The sequence below is a fragment of the Bidens hawaiensis genome, unplaced genomic scaffold (assembly GCF_021521415.1).
Source record: "Bidens hawaiensis isolate Kalapana, Puna unplaced genomic scaffold, B.hawaiensis_p1.1 tig00009543_1, whole genome shotgun sequence".
NCBI classification, from domain to species: domain Eukaryota; kingdom Viridiplantae; phylum Streptophyta; class Magnoliopsida; order Asterales; family Asteraceae; genus Bidens; species Bidens hawaiensis.
In genome coordinates this window covers 614,354-636,154 of record NW_027491711.1, presented here as the reverse complement: position 1 = coordinate 636,154, position 21,801 = coordinate 614,354, and the positions used below count along the sequence as shown (strand labels likewise).

Here is a 21,801-nt window from a genome sequence, read left to right as displayed (position 1 = left end):
TCAATTTAATATTTGTGATTTTGAAATATACGAGAAAACATTTATCTTTATTTCAATTTAAAACACGTGATGGCATAAATAACAATAACCAATCAATCCATGAGGTGGCATAAGCACAAATAACAATAACCAATAAATCCATGAGGTGGCATGAATGTAAATATGAACTTAAATTACACGTAATTTACAATAATTACATCTACAGAAAAATAATTACACAAGAAAAAACTAATCATGTATGAAGAAAATAATCAGACATGAACTAAAATAATTACGTATGAACATAATTGCGCACAGGCGTCTGGGTTTTTTTAAACGCACACACACATTTCTTCAAAAATAAAGTAATATGATACTTAAATTAAAGAGAATAAACTGCAATATTTTATATGTAGTTTCTTTTTAAATAATTTCAAATAACAAAGTTATCAATGTGTTAAAAATGTGAGTTATTGTGTATTTTTTTATTATTATTGAATAATTTCTAGTAACAAAGTTATCAATATTTTTTTTCCCTAAAACGTATAATATCTGTCCAAGCGCATTTGTTATAACCCCTTCTAACCTAAACCAAATTAACACTTTCTTAAAGCAACTTGGTTTGACCCAAACTGATTTGCTTAATTTTTAAAGTGTAAATTAAAAAGTAAAAAGGTGAAATTGATAATAATAATAATAATAATAATAATACGAAATTAAAATGTGTACATTAAAAAAACACGAAATTCACACGCGATACGGGTGACGTTTGGGTTTAGATAAGGCGGGGGGGGGGGGGGGGGGGGGGGGGCGCGAGTGGGGGCTCCAGCCAATAATATTGTGACGTGTGGCAGAGAGAGAAACTTGATAAGATGGGTGTTGGTTGTGGTGCTCGCGCCCCGGGCCTTGGTGTGGAGGGGCGCGAGAGGGGGCGCGAGCGGTTTTTTTTTATTTTTTTATAAATGTATTAAAAAAACGTATTATTAAAAAAACTCATAAATTATTTAAAAAAACACACATTAATTAAAAAAACACATTAATATCTAAAAAAAAATTAAAGTACTAAAAAAAAACATTATTCTTATTCTTCGGCTTGGTCTTCTTCGATCAACCTCTTCCGGATACGTTCCTTTTGTTTTTCCATCAGCATTTGGTCGACCGGATTTAGGTTACTGAAGTCTCTTGTAAGGAAGTCCAAATCTCTCATTCTTTTTTTTCCTTTTTGTCATTAGAGACCACCTCCATGGTTTTGTTGAATTTATTGAGGGATTCAACAAGATCGGCGATGTTTACGGCGGGCTCCAGCCAATAATATTGTGACGTGTGGCAGAGAGAGAAACTTGATAAGATGGATGTTGGTTGTGGTGCTCGCGCCCCGGGCCTTGGTGTGGAGGGGCGCGAGAGGGGGCGCGAGCGGTTTTTTTTTATTTTTTTATAAATGTATTAAAAAAACGTATTATTAAAAAAACTCATAAATTATTTAAAAAAACACACATTAATTAAAAAAACACATTAATATCTAAAAAAAAATTAAAGTACTAAAAAAAAACATTATTCTTATTCTTCGGCTTGGTCTTCTTCGATCAACCTCTTCCGGATACGTTCCTTTTGTTTTTCCATCAGCATTTGGTCGACCGGATTTAGGTTACTGAAGTCTCTTGTAAGGAAGTCCAAATCTCTCATTCTTTTTTTTCCTTTTTGTCATTAGAGACCACCTCCATGGTTTTGTTGAATTTATTGAGGGATTCAACAAGATCGGCGATGTTTACGGCTTCCCCCTCAGCCGGTTTTTTCCCCCTGGCGTCCCTTCCCAATGGCCGCCTCCTCGGCGGTGAAAACGTTTCCTCCCCCGCAACGTTTAGGTCGAATCCAACCCGGCAATCCGACCCGCGGAAGTGCTATACGCTCCAGACGAACTAGTTTTAGTCCGTTTCGGCCCTACTTCCGCATTAAGGTCCGGCGCCACCAGCTCAACCCACTTAGAACACCTTCTCAACCTCTCCCACACCTTTACATCGTCCCACGTCTTCACCGTCCCATACCTCCGCAGGCACTCCTGCTTCCACTCTTCGACAGTGAAATTATAAACCGCCAAATCGTCACTGCCACTTGGTCTCATACGACCGGCGTTCCTGTTGAACAGATTAGTAAACAAGCCGACAAATTTTCTGATTTCGGTCCACCGACCCGAAATCATATCGGCGTTCCGCTCTGTACTCCCAACGAGCGAATAGAACGTCTCCCTAACCTTTGTCCAAAAGACCTTGCTCTTTTGGTAGTCCGCTGCAAAATGCATAAATAAATTTGTAAGTCATTTAACTTTTTTATTTAACTTTTTTATTAAAAATCATTTTTAAAAACGTTAAAACAATTACCGCAACGCCGATCCTCAGAAATGACTATCCAAGCCCGACACAGGGCTTCCTTCTCATCCGATGACCACGGAGTGGTTTTCCGTTTCGTCTTTCCAGTCGAAGCCGAACCCGACCCGTCCGTTGCAACTTGTTTTTTCCGGTGGACGCGTCTTCTTTGTCCCGCAGCTTCACCTTCTGGTTCTTGTGTCTCCGGAACAACAAAGTTAGGAGACGGTTGTATGTTGGATGGTTGAAAGCCGGATGATTGTTGCGACCCCGAATAAAACATCGGTTGGTCCGGTGCCGACCATAAATCGTCGTAACTGTAATCTGAATCTGGGTTTGGGTACCAATTTCCAGCCATGTTTTTAAAAAAAGGTTTGAAAGATGGGGTGATTTTGGGTTTTGGGTGTGGTATGTGATATTGGTATGTGATATTGGTTTTGGGTGGTATGTGATATTGGTTTTATAGAGAAAAAAAAATTTTTTTTAATAAAAATAAAGAGCCAACGGCTCTATTTCTAAGCCCCAACGGCTCTTCACGCATTCCCAGGCCAACTTTACGCCCATTTTCACCCGCTAGCCCTCTTGCGCCTGCCTTGGTCTGCGTGCTCGCGCCCCTCTCGCGCCCCTCTCGCGCCTCGGTGGTGTGGTGCTCGCGCCCCGGGGCGCGAGCGGATGGGCTCACGCGCCCCCTCTCGCGCTCCACACCCCTCAGCCTAAGGGCCAACAGCCAACTTGCAATATAACCAGCCTGACTCCTTATCATCCACCACATTTTTAAACATTCAAACGAAAACTAATATATTATCCAGAAGGTCATGGTTTTTGTCTTTATGTATTATATATATAAAGATCAGCATTGTTATTATTATCTTATAATAAAATAGGAAAATGAAATTAATTTAATAAAAACAAGTTTAATTGACATGTCAAATACGTGTATTTAGTCGTCTGAATTTTACTTTTAATCAACTTCTCTTAACCTTTGTGGTGCGTTCACTTTTACCTGAAACCCAGCCGAGAAAACTCGTGTTCGAACAAGAACAAACTGAGCTGAAAAACTCGAACCCAAATCAAAGTAATTCGGGTTGGTTTTCGGGTCTAATTTATGGGTTTCAGGTCAACCCAAAAAACCCGTATAAACTTTTAGTTTTAAAACCAAATATATTTTATGTATAATAGGCTAACCCTTCACTAAAGTTGCCCTAATTGATTGTTCTCATTTCACCTACTAGAGGGCCCGGGACACTAGTGTGGGTAAGGATCATGGGTAGTTTACCGTATGGCAAACCCATCCCTGACTATATGGGTAGTTTGCCAAATTATAGTTTATGGTAAAGGTTTACCATGAGTTAAACTTTTGAAGAAATTAGAACACCCATTAATAATCAATTTATTACATATAAATACCATTAACTCTTCATTAGTTTTATTCACTCAAACATTTTACCATTTTTATTCATTAAATATTCATCATTTCTATTCACTCAGACCCCCAATTGCTAATTTCTAAGACATATATTGATATACTCGGCCACACGATCATCTAGAGGACGAGGTGAAGAAAATCGCTATAACCCGCAACCGAGAAATTGCGAAAAAATATAATTGACCGAAGGATCATCTAGTTTAGATGTTCGTGTTTTATTTTTGTTTTTTTTGTATATTTTATTTTTCCGGATTTCAATTATGTAGTATTTTAAAATTAATGAAATTTTAGTTTTAATTACATTTAATTGTTTTATTTATTTTTAAATTTTAACAAAAAACAAAAAATGGTTTTAGGGTACTTATAGGTATGTGTTTCCAGTTATTTTTTGGTTTATGGGTACTTGAGGGTAGAAATGAAATAACGGTGTATGATTGGCCGGGGAATGGGTAGTACTCATGAATCAACAGTTTATTGTTAATTTATGTTTTATGTTTATGACTAATACCAAATCACGCTTGATTGACGACGATTAAAGTTGGAGTTTGTTTTACTCTTCTTTAGAATTGTTTATAAGGTCATGTTGGTTTATTGTTTGGTTATTTACGTTATGAGCAAAGAAGAATATAATGTTTTAATTTTAGCATTGTAGTTTTTTTTAGGATACTCGAAACCCAAATGATCCAACTCGAAAAACCAAATTACCCCGAGTCTGAAAATAACCAATGACTTTCCTTTTGGGGGTTGTGGTTTAGCGTTTTGACTAGAGCATTTTATTATGGGCTGAGTTAGGTTTTGTTCTTGAGGCGGAAGAGTGTCCACTTGCCACGGTGATCTCGGGCAAACGTAAGATCACTTTAGTCAAATATGTATTTTTTTAATCAAATTTGATTAGTGTAGTTGTCGTATTAATGTTATCTACCCAATTTTCATGATCCTCCCCCTTTTTGTTTTGTTTATATTTAACTAGTTTGAGGCCCGCATATTACACGGTAATTAATGAAAATTTTAAACTCTAGTCATTAAGTGAAATTCAGTTAACAAAATTATCATATATTGTTAATACAATTAAAATTTACATTAATATTATAAAAATTACATAACTAAGGTTATACAAATATATTACAAATAAGTAAAAAACTTTCTTGTATACTAATTTGTTGTTGTATTGGTCGGTATACATTATTTATCAAAAATTAAAATCTTTAATCCATGTGTTTTTATAACTCTTGATAAGGTAACATATAGGTTTGCTTGTAACTCTTAATGTAGCCACATATAATTATCCGTGTGACAAATAAGGTTCGTTCAAGTACATACCTACCCTAAATAATGAAAAAAATACCAACGAAAAAAATATTTATACACATAAAATATCATATATTTTAAACAATTAATATGATGTCATTTGAGATCACCTGTTCATGTTTATCCAAAAAAACATGATTATCCCAAAAACCAGATTACATGAACTTTGATGATATAATCATCATTGGAATCTTTAGAATCTAAAATTGATTAATCATGATAAATTTGTTGTCATTATTATTTTGTGTATGACAAATTTTTAATTGATTTTATTTTTACAATTAAAAGTTGTATAATCAAGCAACATATAAATCAAAAATTAAAATATAACAAAATGATTTGTTTCATTTCATATGAATGTAATTCACAGGAAAATGACAAAGATATACTAACCTTAAAGTCATTGTTCAAATAACAGTGATTATTTTGAGTTAAAAATAACATTAGAAGATTTAAAGTTGCATGAGGTGAAGGTAGTAATTCTTATTTATAATTGTTCAAAGTATTGGATAAGGAATGTTTAAATTTTGAATACTAATCTCGTGTTATTAGTTAATATTATGAAAAGTTATTGAAATACTTAATTAATCTATACACACACACACACACAACTTATAGAGAATAAGAAGAATAAGAGATTTTGGATTTTATGAAAGCATGGTAAATGATTTTTAACCTAATTAAATATCTTTTTTATAATTAATATGAAAATTGAATATCCTTTAAATGTAATAAGTAGCATGACTAAGTTACAAATAATAAGAAAAATTAAAAACAAAATATCTCTATTTAGTTACACTATAATTAAGGTTTGATTCTTAATGAACTTTTATAACATATTTTAATAATAAATGTTATAACTGTAATTTATTTAAAAATTTTTGTGTAGCTTTATTATTTTAAATATAAACCATAATACACACTTTAATTAACTACTAACCAACAGAAAATACTAACATAACCCCAATTCATTGTATTTGTATAAAAATAAAATTATTAAGTTAATAGAATATTGAAATTATGTAGAAACATAACGAAAACGATATTCTATGAATCTAGGTTTCAATATCCTAAATAATTGGAAAACGACTGTAATTTATTTTAAATTTTGTGTGTAGTTTTATTATTTTGAATATAAACCATAATACACACTTTAATTAAGTACTAACCAACATAAAACACTAACATAATCTCAATTCATTGTATTTGTATAAAAATAAAATTAATAAGTTAATAGAACATTGAAATTATGTAGAAACCTAATGGAAACAATATTCTATGAATCTGGATTTCAATATCCTAAATAATTGGAAAACGAAAATAGTGAGATGGGATTGAAATAGATTTTTTGGTTTACAATTTTGAATTTAAATGCTTTTAATTAAGTAATTTGTCTTATAAAACATATTAAATTAAATATATTTAAATGTATAAAATGGTATAAATCAAGTCATAAATATATGTTTTGAAGCATTTTGGTCTGAGCTATAAAAGAAAATATTAAAAACTAAATATTGATGTTCTTATTACTAAAATCCTTTATATGACATAAGAAGTCAAATAAATGTATATATGTGTGAACCCTCGGGTGGGAAAAAGTGAAATTGCACTAATTTTGACGTTATTTTACTAATCTCGTGAAAATAATGTTAAAAAGTGGCGGAAGGTTAATCAGGCAACATGTGGTGGCGTTGATAGCCAAAAGACAAGGGTACATGCACCAATCGACCAGTGTGTCGATGGTTGAGTGTTATGTGCCTTATGTCCAAGGCTTGATGCAAAACTACAATCGAGCCAGGGGTCTCACCGGAAGCAGTCTCTCTGCTCCTACGGGATAGAGGTAAGGCTGTCTACATCTTACCCTCCTCAGACCCTACCATAGCTTTGTTATTGGTGGGATATACTGAGTAAGATGATGATAATGATGATGATGAAGATGATGATGAAGTCAAATAAATAAATAGCTTATGGTTCATATAGTAAATTGTTATACATATTGATTGTAATTACAATATTCAACTTTAATTAATTAATTAAAGCTAAACATCAAGATTTATGTAACAGGTATTCTCCATATTTGCCATATTTACACAAAATGTTTAGAGAAATTAAGAAAATACACATTTTGCTGAGTTCAAATGCATATGAGATAATTTTAAATTCAAATATGAAACCAACTTTATATAAAATATTATGCACTGTTGCTCGAATCCCAGTTTAAAAATAATTTATAGTTTATTATCATGCAAATCCAAATTATTCGACAATGATGCGCCTTTATTTTATTTAATTTGCAATTATTTGAGACTTGAAAATTTTATCTAACATGTATGCAAATTCAATGTTGAAATTTCATTATTTTCTTATATCACCATTAATGTTAATGAATGAATCGGTTAGGATTTACTTTTAATAAAAATAAACTTAAATTTATATATTGAAATGCTTAAAGATAAGGGACCATATATTAAAATAGGTTGAAGAAAAAAGAGAACTACAAGATTCACAAGTGACACAATTGAGTAGTCTTTTATTATAATAGATAGATATTAACGTATATATCGGCTTTAAAGTCGTGTTTTATTATCTCATATATTTAAATGACGTACACTTAAGAAAATAAATGTCCTAATGATCATTCTATATTATAACCTTTTAATGTAATAATTCCTCCCCTTCGTTACTTTGTTTATATTATATATAACTAGTTTTAGAGCCCGTGTAAAACACGGGATGTTCTGAATAATAAAGTTACAAATAAAACAAATAATTACATAATGTATATGAAAAAATGTATTACATCTATATTTGTATCTATAATATGTGTATATAAATTGATTTTATTTATATCACAAAGTGACTTTTTTTTAAATAAACTCAATAAAAAAAGGTATATGGAAAAATATACTCGAGAATGCTCCTATTGAAAATTCATTCTCGGTATCATATATATACTTGAAAGAATTTCAGTTATGAACTAATTTCGAGAAGATTACTTTTCATACAAAAGTAGTTATAACCACTCAACCTAAATATAGATGGAGCGTTATATTTATTGATAAGTCTATCAATTTGCCACACGTAGAAGGAAATGAGAACGTTAAATTGTAACAACGTATGCTCTTCAAGAACCATGCTTATATATGCTACACTTGAAAAGAATTTTGATAAGTTTGAGGGGGCTTCTCGATTTGTCATGATGACAACATAAAAAATAACATGTTAACCCATTCAATTTTTTGAATATTTTGCTCATTTGAGCATAATTTTGCATAGTCGAGGGGAAAATAGTCCATTTGTCAAATCCCGAATATTTTGATTATTTTCAAAAATGCCATTGAAAATAAATCTGAAATCCGAGTCATGTTTAAAATTCTAACTTTCTTTGTTTGACATTTTTGAGTTAATATTTTGAACCCGTAACAAATTGACCATAAATTTATTTGTATTCTCAAACTTTTAAAAATACTCAGATTTTCCATTTTTGACCCGTAACAAATTTTGAGCCAGATGTAGTTAGCTTGTACCAAACAATCTATTTACCAACTTTTGATCTATAACAATCAAATTTAAGTTTCACAAATAAACCCAAAACAATCCTTGATAATAAAAAAAACCGAAAAACTGGATCGGATTTTAAGCATATATTTATAATTTAGTGATTAAAAAATCGCTTTGTAAAATATATATAGTTTACTAAATTAACCAAAATATAAATTGATAGATTTAAAACATATTTTTATAATTTATAAATTTATAGAACAATTTACAAAATAATAATAAGAATAATAATTGTTAGATGGATTGATTTTTAAAAAATGGATTGGATTTTAAGCATATATTTATAATTTAATGATTAAAAAAATCCCTTTGTAAAATGAAAGCATATTCGAGTTATGTTTTTCTTTACAATCTTCAACAATATATATAGTATAATATGTTAACGATGACATTTGAAATTCTATTCTTTACAATCTTTAACAAACATGATTTTTTGTTGATTTTTGGATTTCGATAAGTATATTTTGAAATTTATCATAACATAATGTCACACCCCGACCAATGAAGGCGGAAACGTCGAGGCGCGACATGATTGCTCATTGCACAACGACACTATAAAGTTACAATATTTAAACAACTCATTTAAATCCATATCATCGTAAATAACACAACAATTGTTCATACAAAATGCCAAATAGATAGATAAACAAATAACTTATTCTTTCATTTTCTAATATCCTAAAGCCAAGATGATAAGTTTCTTCAAGTAATCCAATCAAGCTAACATCAAACCTGTAACATTGCATAAAATAGAGTTTGTCAACACAAAGGTTGGTGAGCAATTTTCATAGTTTTGGACAATAAGTATATAGTATGAAATCCACAACTAGTGTATGAAAACAATAAATAATAGCAACAATTTAGATAATAAAACCGTCAATAAGAATACATTGACGACAATAATGAAATCGTTAATAAGAATACATTGACGACACCTTTCTATATGGGGATACCATATATACTCGGAATTAACGTATGATCATACTTTGATGAGGCTACCCGCCTTAGCATTCAAGAGGCTACCCGCCTTAGCATTCAAGAATTTGCACATAATCGTGTAAAGCATATAACACCAAATCGAGCATTTATTTAAGTAAACATATACAATAAGTGTTGTGGTTTAAGACTCAAGTATAAATAATTTGAATTTGAATAAGTATGCAATGCCACCCCCAAAACGAAAGATGGAAAACGGGGGATGAAAAAGTATTCACATTAACAAGTAACTTGAAAGATAGTGTCGTGAATAATCGGAGAGATCGGTTTAACGAGCAATACCTGTATTAAACGGGTCTTGTGTTAGTAGGTAGTCTTGGAAGGGTTTAAAATAAAATACATAACAAATAAAGTAAATAAATAAAGTTTAGGATTTAAAATGTAAATATTTGAGAAATTAAAGAAACGAGTTTTGTAAAATAAGTTTACTCAAAACCGGGTCTCGGTATTCTATTCATTAGTTTTTTTCTTTTTTTTTTCTCAACCTATGTTAAGTAATAATGTGGGTTAAAATGCAATACTGCAAAACCTTTGGTTATAAGAATACCAAAACGAGGTTTAAACGAGTGTTCGGGTTTGTCGGTTCGAGACTTGATAATTGACCAAGCTCAAAGTTAACTTCCCAAAATAATAAATGTTATGAGATAACTCATAAAAATCAAAACAGACTTAACCAAGTATGTAGTTCTATTGTGAAGAACCTTAACGTTCGTTAAGCGAGTATACGACTTTATCGGTCCCAACTTTTTATAAGATCAAGTTGGTTACCGACATGCCAAGTATGTTTAAAAATTAACTAAAATTGATTCAAAATATAATTTTGAAGAAAAATATGAGTTTTGGTGGCTAAAAACACACTTGTGTGTCTTAAGCGAGTGAACTCGGTTTAGTTCGGTTTTTTTTTTGGTTCGGTCCTTGACTCGGAATAAGACCGAGGATGGTTACCACATACCCAATTACCATGGAACTTGTAAAATAACTTATAAATAAAATACTCAAGTTTTACATTCAAAAAGTTAACAACAAAGCTTTTAAACAAAAGTTCGGTTTTTGGTTCGGTTCTCAACTCAGGATGAAACCGAGGCTAGTCACCACATACCCAATACCATGGAACTTGACAAATATGAACAATAAACTAAAATATGCAGAAGTTAAGCAAATATAACAAGTTATATGGTTAGATTTGTTAAATATATAAACAAGGACTACAAAGTCCTCCATGTAACCTTGCCTTACTAGCCCGACATTTCAACCGGCCGAGACTGGAGAAATGAAAGACCGAAGGTAAACAAGGAGTGTATATTATATATATGTTGTAACCTCAAGCTTTAAGTATTGAGAAGTTAGTTAAAATGAAATATTAGCTTATGAAGAACAACATTAAAATTCAAGAATTTGAGAGAGAAATGAGGAAATGAGCAAGCACAAATGAAGAAGATGGGCGTGTATATATAGGGTAAGTTGAATGGGTCTTTCATAAAGGGTGTTGCATGAAAATGGGTTGGTTATAGACCCAAGAAAGCACAAACTACAAATGGGTCCTTCAAGTCTTCATTTTGGTAGTTTTAGCCCCTGGAGTTCGTTTTGAGCGTTTTGGGGGCATTTTAAGAACCGAAAAGGGTGTTTTTTTTAGATCCAACAACTATAAAACAAATATGTAACATAAAATTCATCATTTTGATAATATCGAAAGGTTCGGGATACAAAACGGGTCGGGTTTACATTAAGAATACAAGTATAAAATAACCCGAAATTGACAAATGTCACACATAATATGTTAATATTTATTTTTATTAATTAAAACGTATGGATATAATATAAATAAAATGTAAAAGGAAAGTGAATAATCATTTATCTATAACAGATATTAGATTAATTAAGATACTAGTTTATGAGAGAAAAAAATTGTGGGGTTTAACCACAAAGCGACACGTGTCACAATTATTTTCTTTTATTAGAATAGGTAAATATTAATGTATACTATCCCGTTTTAAAGTTGTGTTTTATCTCACAAATTTAAGTGGCTTACACTTAAGAAAATAAACGTTCTAGTGATCATTATTACTATATAACAAATAATAAGTTTGGTGTTGCAAGTGTCCTAATGGGTCATTTGGCAGCACCGAACTGGTCCGTAATTTTTTTTTTGTTTTTTAGTTCAGTAACCGTAATGAACGTAGGGAAACCGACCGAACATCAATTTTTTTTACTTCCGATATCATAACAAACGTGACGGAACCAGACCGAATTCCCGTAGACTCACACCTCAACACCCGGGATCGACAACAGTCGAGTTTTACCAATGCTCGAGTTTTACTAACCGACGCCACCACATTGGTCCACCTCAATTTTTATATATTTTTTGTTTTATATTTGGTTTCAATTCCGGTACAATAACGAACGTCACCGAAACCGACGAAATTCGCGTCGACTTACCTGCTCAATTCTTGGGTTTTACTACTGTCTGAGTTTTAACGACCAGCCCGACGTAACGCACCGGGTAAAAAAACTAGTTCTATATTATTAACCTTTTAATGTAACAATTAAACTCGAGTAACTTCCAAGCAATTTGACTATTTTACCTTTCAATGATCGATTATGGTTTTTTGCTTTCAAAAGTTGGAATTAAAAATATTGAGTTAGGCAAAAAGTAACTGGAAAGATTACATCACCGAAAAGAAACAAAGCATAATATGAAGATAACATTGCTAGCATGAAGAATCTGAGATTTGATCATGATTCCATCAACTGAGCTTTTAAATTGAAAAGCAATGAGGGATACAGCCGTACACAATAATCACCTGATTTTATTTTATATATACAATAAATCACAACAGAAATAAGAAAAGCATACGTTACATTCCCTTGTAGCATTCACATCATGATATCCATTTAATCTCTAAGTTGTCCTCAAAGCACTAGGGCCGGCTCAATATTCTCGGAGGCCTAAAGCTAACTAAAATTTTGAGACATTTCTCTCTTTTTTTATTTATGCGTATAAGGCTAGAGAGTATACAAGAATTAAAAAATTTTAATGATATGCAGTGATAATGGATATCAAGCAATCCTTTTTAGCTTGTGACACATCAATGAGTTATTAATTCTAAAAGAATTGTACTTCAAAATCTCATAATGCATAGCTCCTATTTAAAATGGAGGCCTTATAAAAACGGAGGCCTAAAGCCATGGCCTTATTTAGCTTACCCAAGAGACGGCCCTGCAAAGCGCTATTGTGGTGGTAAAGTTGTGTGCTCTCCAATTAAGTGGTTCCGAGTTCAATACCTACAAAGTGCATGTGTGATGATTTTAATAGTAAGTATATGAAAAAAAAAAAAGTAAAAAGTCCTATCTCTTAAAATTAAAATTGGTTTATCATGTATATTTCCTTTTTATCTAGTTGATCATAAAGTGCACAATATAAAAGAACTGAATTTTCGTATAGCTTTATATATATTTTATTGGTATTGGTATATTTCTTTAAAAAAGGACATAAAATATAATCCTAGGTTTATTATAGACAAAACATCAAAATTAGTCCTTTATGTTTGCACGTTTTTTCAATAGTTGTCCTTTCGCAAACTTAATGACAAAAAAACATCCTTTATATTCAAAAACTCTATCACGCTTTGTCCTTTGACCCTAACTCAATTAAGTTTTCTCGTTAAATCTGGTCATGTGTATTGCACATGAGGGTAATTTTATAAATTTATCTTAATAATTAAAATTAAACATAAGGAGATTTAAAAATAAAATATCTCTCTCTCTCTCTCTCTCTCTCTCTCTTTCTTTCTTTCTTCTACAATCTATCAATCACCATCCTCATCTCCCACCTTTCAACCACCACTCCTTCGCCCAACACCTCCACCATCCACCCCAACACCACCACCGGCCACCACTCCTCCGGGCGCCCAACCCAAAACCGTAACCGTCGCACAACCTCAGCCTCTGCATCACAACCTTAGATAAAACCGCCACCGCCGCCCACCTAAACTCACTGCCGCCGTCAGTTACAGCCATCAGACTACAACCATCGTCACCCACTTCCGCCACCATTTACAACCATCAGATTTACAACTGTTAGACCACCCACCTCAACCCATCCTTAAATCAGGCTGGTGTAGATGCCCAAATCTTCACAAACACTATGACCCAATTCGACTCCGATTTCGGATCTTTTATGCTCTAGTTCTTCACATAAGCTTCGATTTGTTCTTATTCAGGTGTAATTTGTCTTTGATTCGGGTCTTATTTGGTCAGATTCATCCAACCCCTCTAGATCTATGGTTTTTAAAGTAGTTTCATCTCCATTTCTGATATGAACCAGTGACGGTTCAGTTTCGTGGCGGTCCCTAACGGTGGTGGTGGTGCTTGTGGGTGAGAGAGTTGGTGGTTGTGGGTGGCTGCTACCTGTAGGTGGCTGGTAAAGAGAGAGAGAGAGAGAGGGGGGGGGGGGGGGGGGGGGGAGGAGGGGTGAGAAAGTTAAAGAAAGAGAGAGATCATTTTCGTTTTTAATATAAAAATGTTTTCTAAAATAAATGAGTGAAAAGACTAAATTACCCTCATGTGCCTGGCACATGACCGAATTTAACGAGAAAAATTAACTAGGTTAGGACCAAAGGACATAACGTGATAGAGTTTTAAAGCATAAAAGATGTTTTTTGCCATTTAGTTTGTGAAAGGACAACCATTGAAAAAACGTGAAAACATAAATGACTAGTTTTGATATTTTGTTTTTGTTATATAAACGAACAAAACAAAACAGCTGTAATGAATTTACTTTTTTTTTTCTAAGGAATACTATATATGTATTATTGTATATATATTCAAAGAAAATACAAAAAAGATGCAGGTTACGAAGTTGGGTCATAGTATCCTTTGTGAATCTTGTAAAGATTACTATGATATTGATTTTTTTTTTTGGTTGATATTCAAGAATTTCAATCAATAATTCACATTAAGTAACAAGAATGGATAGGAAACGAATAATCCTAACCATATATATATATATATTTTTTGGTTGATATTCAAGAATTTCAATCAATAATTCACATTAAGTAACAAGAATGGATAGGAAACGAACAATCCTAACCATATGTAAAAACTCTATTAGAAATAACCTAGTGACTAGCGACGACCGTTTACCATTAATGCTCACTTACCACTCCTTCAAGTTACTATTTATCTGCACTAATTTAGTACTAAAAACATCATAATAAGAAATCCTAAAAGTGCCACCATATTAGAAAAACACTCATTCTTTAAAATCTCTATAAACCTTGATTTCTAAAAGCATTGCTACACTAGGGGTGCAAACGAGCCGAGCCCGAGCTCGACTAGGCTCGAGCTCGGCTCGTTTAACTTGTACAGGGCTCGAGTTTGAGCTCGGCTCATTTCGAGCTTTATTTTCAAAGCTCGACTCGTGAGTAGATTTTCAAGCTCAAGCTCGGCTCGTTTACTATATATCAATTATTTTTTTATATAATTATAATGATTTTTATATATTCTTTTTTTCTATTATAATTTTATGTATAAAATAATATATATTATTTAGTTATTTTTAATTATTTTTCATAACATTATATATATTAATTAATAATTATTAAATATATTTTTTTAAAAATTATATAAATGGCAAGCTCATTTAGGCTCGCGAGCCGGCTCGAGCTCGATAAGCGAAGCTCGGGCTCGAGCTCGTTTATTAAACGAGCTTACTTTTAGGCTTGAGCTCGAGCTCGGACTCGATTAAGCTCGGCTCGATCAAGCTTTTTAACGAGCCGATCTCGAGTAGCTCGCGAGCAACTCGGCTCGTTTGCACCCCTAGCTACATCATCACCACATTTTACATTTATTTTAATTACGAATCTTTATATTTTAATAAAATATATAGAAGAATATTTACATGTTATTCATTTTAAAATTTAAAATTTCAAAACTTAATTATTAAAAGTTAATAAATTATTTTTAAGAGTAGAGTTGGTTTAGAGTGAAAATCTGTTTTCCCGGTTAAAAAAGGTAGTAATTCTTAAATTATAGTAAAAATCATAGACTATTTAATTTAAATATTAATTAATTTATTATTTTAGTTTATAGTATCTATTGTTTATAACTTATAAGTAGATTTATATTTTATACATATGTGTATATATATATATACACACATATGCTAATACATATGAAAATAATATGTTTTTTTTTTAATTAAAATCCAGCCCATCCATGTCCCACCACCACCTCTGGAAAAAAATGTTTTTACATATTCTTCTTATTAGGGTTGATTGTTATTTTCATACCATTCTTCATCAACTATGACAATCCAAAACAACTATAAGGGTATTTCCAAACTACATTCATTAGTCATCGAATCCCCAACTAGAGTTATATACAAGCATCTACTTCACACTTTCTAACAGTAATGGTATCCTTAACAACGATAAAAAAAACGCTCCGCTATATATATATATATGGGAGATTTCAAATGAAAACCCATTGAGTTTTAAGAACTCGAAAGAACTTAATGTAACGATTTTTTTTTTGATTTTTTTTTACACATGCGTAATATATGTAGGTTACATATACGTAAAAAAATTACAGAATTTTTTACGCATCGAGTCGACTTTTTACGCATGTGTAACGAACGTAAAAGTTAGTATAATCACTTACATTTTTATTCACTCTCATACTTTGACTTTTTAGTCAAATTTAATCTCAACCACATATTTCAATCCATTTAATTAAATGTGTGGCTAAGAATTGAGTTCTTAAGTTCTTAAAACTCAACATGGTTCTCAAAATATCCCTTCCCTATGTATGTATGTATATACCAATAACGCTATGATAGAGGGAGGGAGAGAAATGGGAATGATATGGCACCATATTAGTTCTCGCCATGGGCTTTTTTTTTTTGTCTGGTATCGTAACGAAAACTTATCAGATTCCAGTGTTTTTTTAGTTTCGGTATGAAAACGCTGATAACTGAACCGACTGAATTCGAGTTAATTTACTGCCACAACGTCCGAAAACGATAACGATTGGATTTTACTACTGTCTGAGTTTTACCCGTTATGTCCAGACACAACGAGAAAAGTAAAACACTAATTGTATGCATATAGAATTTATTGGAGTTGTAGCAAGTTGGGAGGAATAAAAAACAAAATATTAGTCAAAGTCACCCAAGTGGCCAAGTTACTCATATCTCACTAACAAAAGCAACTTTCCCATAACTTTCATCCCCAGCTGTGTTCTTATCACTCCGTGTACAGTACTTCACATAACCCATACCCATACCCATACCCATACCCATACCCATACCCATACCCATACCCATACCCATATATATATAAACAATTTCACATTCATTCACTCATCAGTTAATAATAATAATAATGACTACCTTTATCCAATTCCACTCACTATCACCTGAAACAGAATCTTCTTCTTCTTGTTCTTCTTCAAGTTCCGATGATGTCAAGGAACCCCAAGAAGCGAGCTGGCAGGAAGAAGTTTAGAGAGACACGTCACCCGGTTTACCGGGGAGTCAGACGGCGGGATTCCGGCACCTGGGTGTGTGAGGTCCGAGAGCCCAACACGAAAACCCGGGGTGTGGTTGGGAACATATCCCTCTGCTGACATGGCAGCACGGGCTCATGACGTGGCGGCTTTGGCCATGCGTGGTCGGTCAGCTTGTTTGAATTTTGCTGACTCGGTTTGGCGGCTGCCCGTCCCGAGTTCGGGCAGTGTGAAGGATATTCAGAAGGCGGCCGTGAAGGCGGCTGAGGGGTTCCGGCAGACGGAGGTGGAGGAAGAAGACAGTGAGTGTACGAGGAATGTGGGTTATGTTGACGAGGAGGTGGTTTTTGGGATGGCTGGATGACATGGCGGAAGGACTGATGGTACCGCCACCTCGGATGGTTGGATATGACGCGTGTCATGATGACTTGGAAGAATGGTCTTTTGACGTGTCATTGTGGAGTTTCTGAATTCAGAATGTTGCTATGCTAGAATTAGAATATCAGATAAGACTTAAGAGTATTAATTCTAGTACGATATTTAGCCCTTATACAAAATCGGTTAAAAATTTAAAAATGGGAATCTTTTTGCCCTAAATTGAAAATTTTATTGTTCTACTCGACGCAGAAACTTGGTGTGTTAAAACTTAAAACTATTAATATCAATTGAGTCATCCAGATAATGACATATTTCAAGATTTCTCGTTTAGCCAGGTCAAGAAATAGACAATTGACAAAGAATGTGCATAAAAAAGGAAAATTTGTCATGAAATAAACAAATAAATACACAAGAAGTTTAGAGAAATAGTTGAATGGTATTAGTTTTGTAAAAAACTAAAAATACTATGCCTATTGTGATTCACTATTGAAACTAAAGTTCAGTTTTGTTGTTTGGCATGGCAAGTTGCAGAGAAGAAAAAGAACTTTTGTTGTTTGGCAAGTTGCAGCAATGGCTAAGTGGGCCATAGTTAATGACTAAAGTTCGCCATAGTTAAATGACCAAAGTGCCTACGTAATTGTTACATAACTCCCCCAATTTGATTGTTAGATGACCAAATTACCCCAAATTGGTCTAGATAACAATTTTTGACCAGTTACATGACTAAGCCTAAACAAGCCAACCAGTTTGAGACACACAATTCAATTCACGGTTTGATTGTTTAACCTTGTCAGTGATACATCAAACTAGCAAATTTAACCATATTATTGATATATATTTTTTCAATTTTTTGAATATATAGTTGTATAGGTATTGTACTATAACCATGAATACATATTCAATACCAACTAATGAATTAAAAAATTATATCAAACCATCAAACCAGTCTGCCTTGCCAACCCACCGAAACTGGCCAGCTTGACTTGTCGTTTTTCGAAACTTAGTAAACATCCTGGTCCAAAATTTCCATCAAATTAACCAAAACAAACGAAACCAAACCAAACCGTAAACACCTCTAACAGAAACAAGGGACGTTCCAAAACAATTACAATCCTTTTATGGAATCCAATTAAAGATAGGAATAAGTTCACAATTTCAAACACAAGAAGACCCCATCACCATCCATCCAATCCAAAAATCAAATCTCTCAAATTCAGTTGGTTCACAACAAAGATACTAATATTAGTAATGCACATAACAGTTCATCTAGTCTAAACATGCTACATCTTTAGTAACTAACAGGTCAACTAACATACATATCACCAAACCCACAAACCACTTCCAAACAACACACATTATGACCACACTCTCAACAAACAAAATCAGACCTCAAAGCCATCGATAGATGCGCGCACGACGCCCACCGGATGACCGACTCCGCAACCACCACATCCAACGGCTCAAACTCCCCGAGCCCGATCGTTCGGTTCCGCTTGTTATAACTCCCCCATATTCTAGACCCGCTTTCCCGTTTCACCTCACCCGATTTCTGCTCTTTTGCGTCTCTCGTTTCCTCCGATATGCTTACAACCAAAGACCCATTTTCAGCCTCGGGCCCGACTCCGAAAAATGTAAAACTCGGGCTCGAGTGGATCGGTGTGCAGAAATCGAGAGTGGTGTTCGATGACCCGCCACAGCTACGGAATGAAAACCCGCAAGAGTTCACCAGAGGTGTCATGGGCTCCATAAGAAATGAAGAAAATGCTTCACGGATAATCGGTGAGCCCAGCCCGAAGCTGATGTCAGCATTCCGAGCCATGAATAAAGAAGAAGACGAGCTTCCTGTTATCTCAAGTTCCCCATGACTTGGAAGTGATTTCGAGATCTCGTTCGTGCCATTAGTCCATACATGATCTACAAATAAAATCAAAGAAAGTAGTCATCAGATTTCTTGAACCGAGGAAAAACATGAATAATAATTTGATATGGGTTTTTGTTAATTACCAAGAACTTGTTGAGTTGTTAACCTAACAGAAGGATCTGTCTTAAGCATTCCTCTAATAAGTTCCTTTGCAGAATCAGAGATTCCATTCCAGGGATCTGACTGGAATCTCAAACTGGCGGCTCGAACAGCATCAAAGATACGGGATTTAGTTTTCCCCCAAAACGGGGGTTTACCGCTAAGAAGGATATAGAGAATTACACCTGCACTCCAAACATCAGCTGACTGATTGTAACCGCCAGCGAGTACCTCTGGAGCTATATAAAATGGACTCCCGACTGTTCCATGTAGCCTTTGACCTGTTTCAAAATCAATTCCAAGATTTATAATATTTGGATAAATTTTGTATCTTTTCATAAGTGAATACAAGGGCATATGCTGCAATTCGTTGTTTCTTGATTTTACAAGATCCCAATTCTAAGATTTATAACTCATTGCTGCAATTTTGGCACATTCACAAAGTTATCTATAAATTTTGTATCTTTTCACTAGTTAATAAAAGGGCATATGCTGATGATGAACACATGAACAACAACAAAAAGGACAAAATTTTAAATGTAAATTTAATAATTTATTGTTTCTTGATTTTACAAAATCCCAATTTCAGGCTTTTATACTAAAGTTTCCTATAAATTTTGTACCGTTTCAGCGGTGAACATAAGGGCATATGCATATGATGAGCATACTACCAACAGCAACAAAAAGAACAAAACTTTAGATGTAAACCTAATGTTTCTTGACTTTACAAGATCCTAACTTCATAGTTTTATAACAAAGTTTTCAATAAATTTTGTACCTTTCCTCACTTGAGAAACAAAAGTGCATACGCATACGATGAGCATATGATCAATAGCAACATAAAAGGAAAAAAACTTTAATGCAAACCTATTGTTACTTGATTTTACAACTAACAGGATTCCAATTTCAGGATTTTACAGCGAAAAACATAACCAATCAGATGAGAATTCAGTACATACCTGGATTAATGTAAGTTGCAAGACCAAAATCAGCCAACTTTATATGCGAAGAAGAAGCTTTCGTTGCTAATAAAATATTTTCAGGCTTTAAGTCTCTATGAACAACACCTTTATCATGACAAAACCACACCACTTGCATTAGATCCTTAAATAAAACTCTTGCTTCGGACTCAGAAAACCGTCCCTGTTGTTCCAACCGATGAAAAAGCTCTCCACCCGCACACAACTCCATAACCAAATGAACATAACCTTCTTCCTCATAAACAGCTTTGAGGTCAACAACATTTGGGTGCCCCGATAACCGAGTCATTATCTCAATCTCCAGTTTAATACTTCTCATATCTTCATCCGTCACAAGTCGGTTTTTTGAAATTGACTTACACGCGAGTACCTCACCGGTCAACTTATCGGAACATTCTCTGATAACCCCAAATTGCCCCCATCCCAATTGAGCTCCAAGAACATACCGATCTTTTAGATACGATGTTTGATCGGTTTCCAATATGGTTTCGGTCAAGTTCTCGACTTTATAGCAATTGCATAGTTTGAAAGACGATCCGGAGTCATTCTTGGCAAGAGCCATATAAAATATTGGAAAACCCTAATTGTGACTTTCAAGATTCAAACTATTTAGCAGCCCCAAGTTGTTGAATTTGAATGTTTGACTTTTTAAAAGTATAATTTAGGTCAAACTTACTGAGCTTGGATTCAGAAGCACATGATTCTTGATTAACTTACAATGTAACATAACCCAACATCTCAGAAACCCCACATGGAACTCGGATCTGAAAATAAAATCATAAAAAGATTCTATTTTTATATCTAAATTTCGCATTTTAGGAATCAAAAGCTCATAAAGAAAGCAAGAAACACAACAAGATGCAAACTTTATAATCCAAAAACAAATAATAAACAAAACCCATAAGTTTCTGACACATCTCATACTTTCCCACTTGGTAACTTCAAACTGAGTTGATCAAATCAAAAATAAAACCTAACACTTAAACCACTTCAAAAACCCTAACAAACCCATGAACAGAACAGCCTAAAAACACTTAAGGAAATCAAAAATCCAGACAGATCAATCAAGATTTCAAATTCAACTATAACCCAGATCTAGAAACCCATATCAATTCAAGAAAAAAAAAAGTTTGATTTTAAGGAGAGAGAGAAGGGTTTAAACCTGGAGATGGAGATGGAGATGGAGATGGAGATGGAGATGGAGATGGAGAGAGGTTGATTTGGAAATCTCCCCACCAGAGGGGAGGCATATGATATGATTGTCTGCTGCTTCTTTAGCCTTTGCAA

At 33.5% G+C, this 21,801-nt stretch overlaps 1 protein-coding gene and 1 pseudogene across 1 annotated transcript; one reads left to right on the top strand and one right to left on the bottom strand.

Moving 5' to 3' along the window:
• The first annotated feature begins 17,012 nt into the window (after positions 1–17,012).
• LOC143532812 (dehydration-responsive element-binding protein 1D pseudogene) lies at positions 17,013–17,606 on the top strand (annotated as a pseudogene).
• A 1,175-nt stretch (positions 17,607–18,781) lies between these two features.
• Positions 18,782–21,501, bottom strand: LOC143532833 (calcium-dependent protein kinase 17-like). The gene is made up of 3 exons (XM_077027765.1): positions 20,494–21,501; positions 19,519–19,815; positions 18,782–19,428 (listed from the first exon to the last, which is right to left on the bottom strand). Exons 1-3 carry the CDS (start codon positions 21,074–21,076, stop codon positions 18,884–18,886), a joined length of 1,425 nt encoding a protein of 474 aa, XP_076883880.1. The 5' UTR covers positions 21,077–21,501; the 3' UTR covers positions 18,782–18,883.
• Between the last annotated feature and the right edge of the window lie 300 nt (positions 21,502–21,801).

Bases quoted from the DNA above. Each gene is read 5' to 3' on its own strand.
- LOC143532833 (XM_077027765.1), bottom strand. From the start codon at position 21,076: ATGGCTCTTGCCAAGAATGACTCCGGATCGTCTTTCAAACTATGCAAT. The intron at 19,816-20,493 runs GTATGTACTGAA...ATTTTGAAACAG, and splicing joins TGCAACTTACATTAATCCAG to GTCAAAGGCTACATGGAACA. The intron at 19,429-19,518 runs GTAATTAACAAA...TTTTATTTGTAG, and splicing joins AACAACTCAACAAGTTCTTG to ATCATGTATGGACTAATGGC.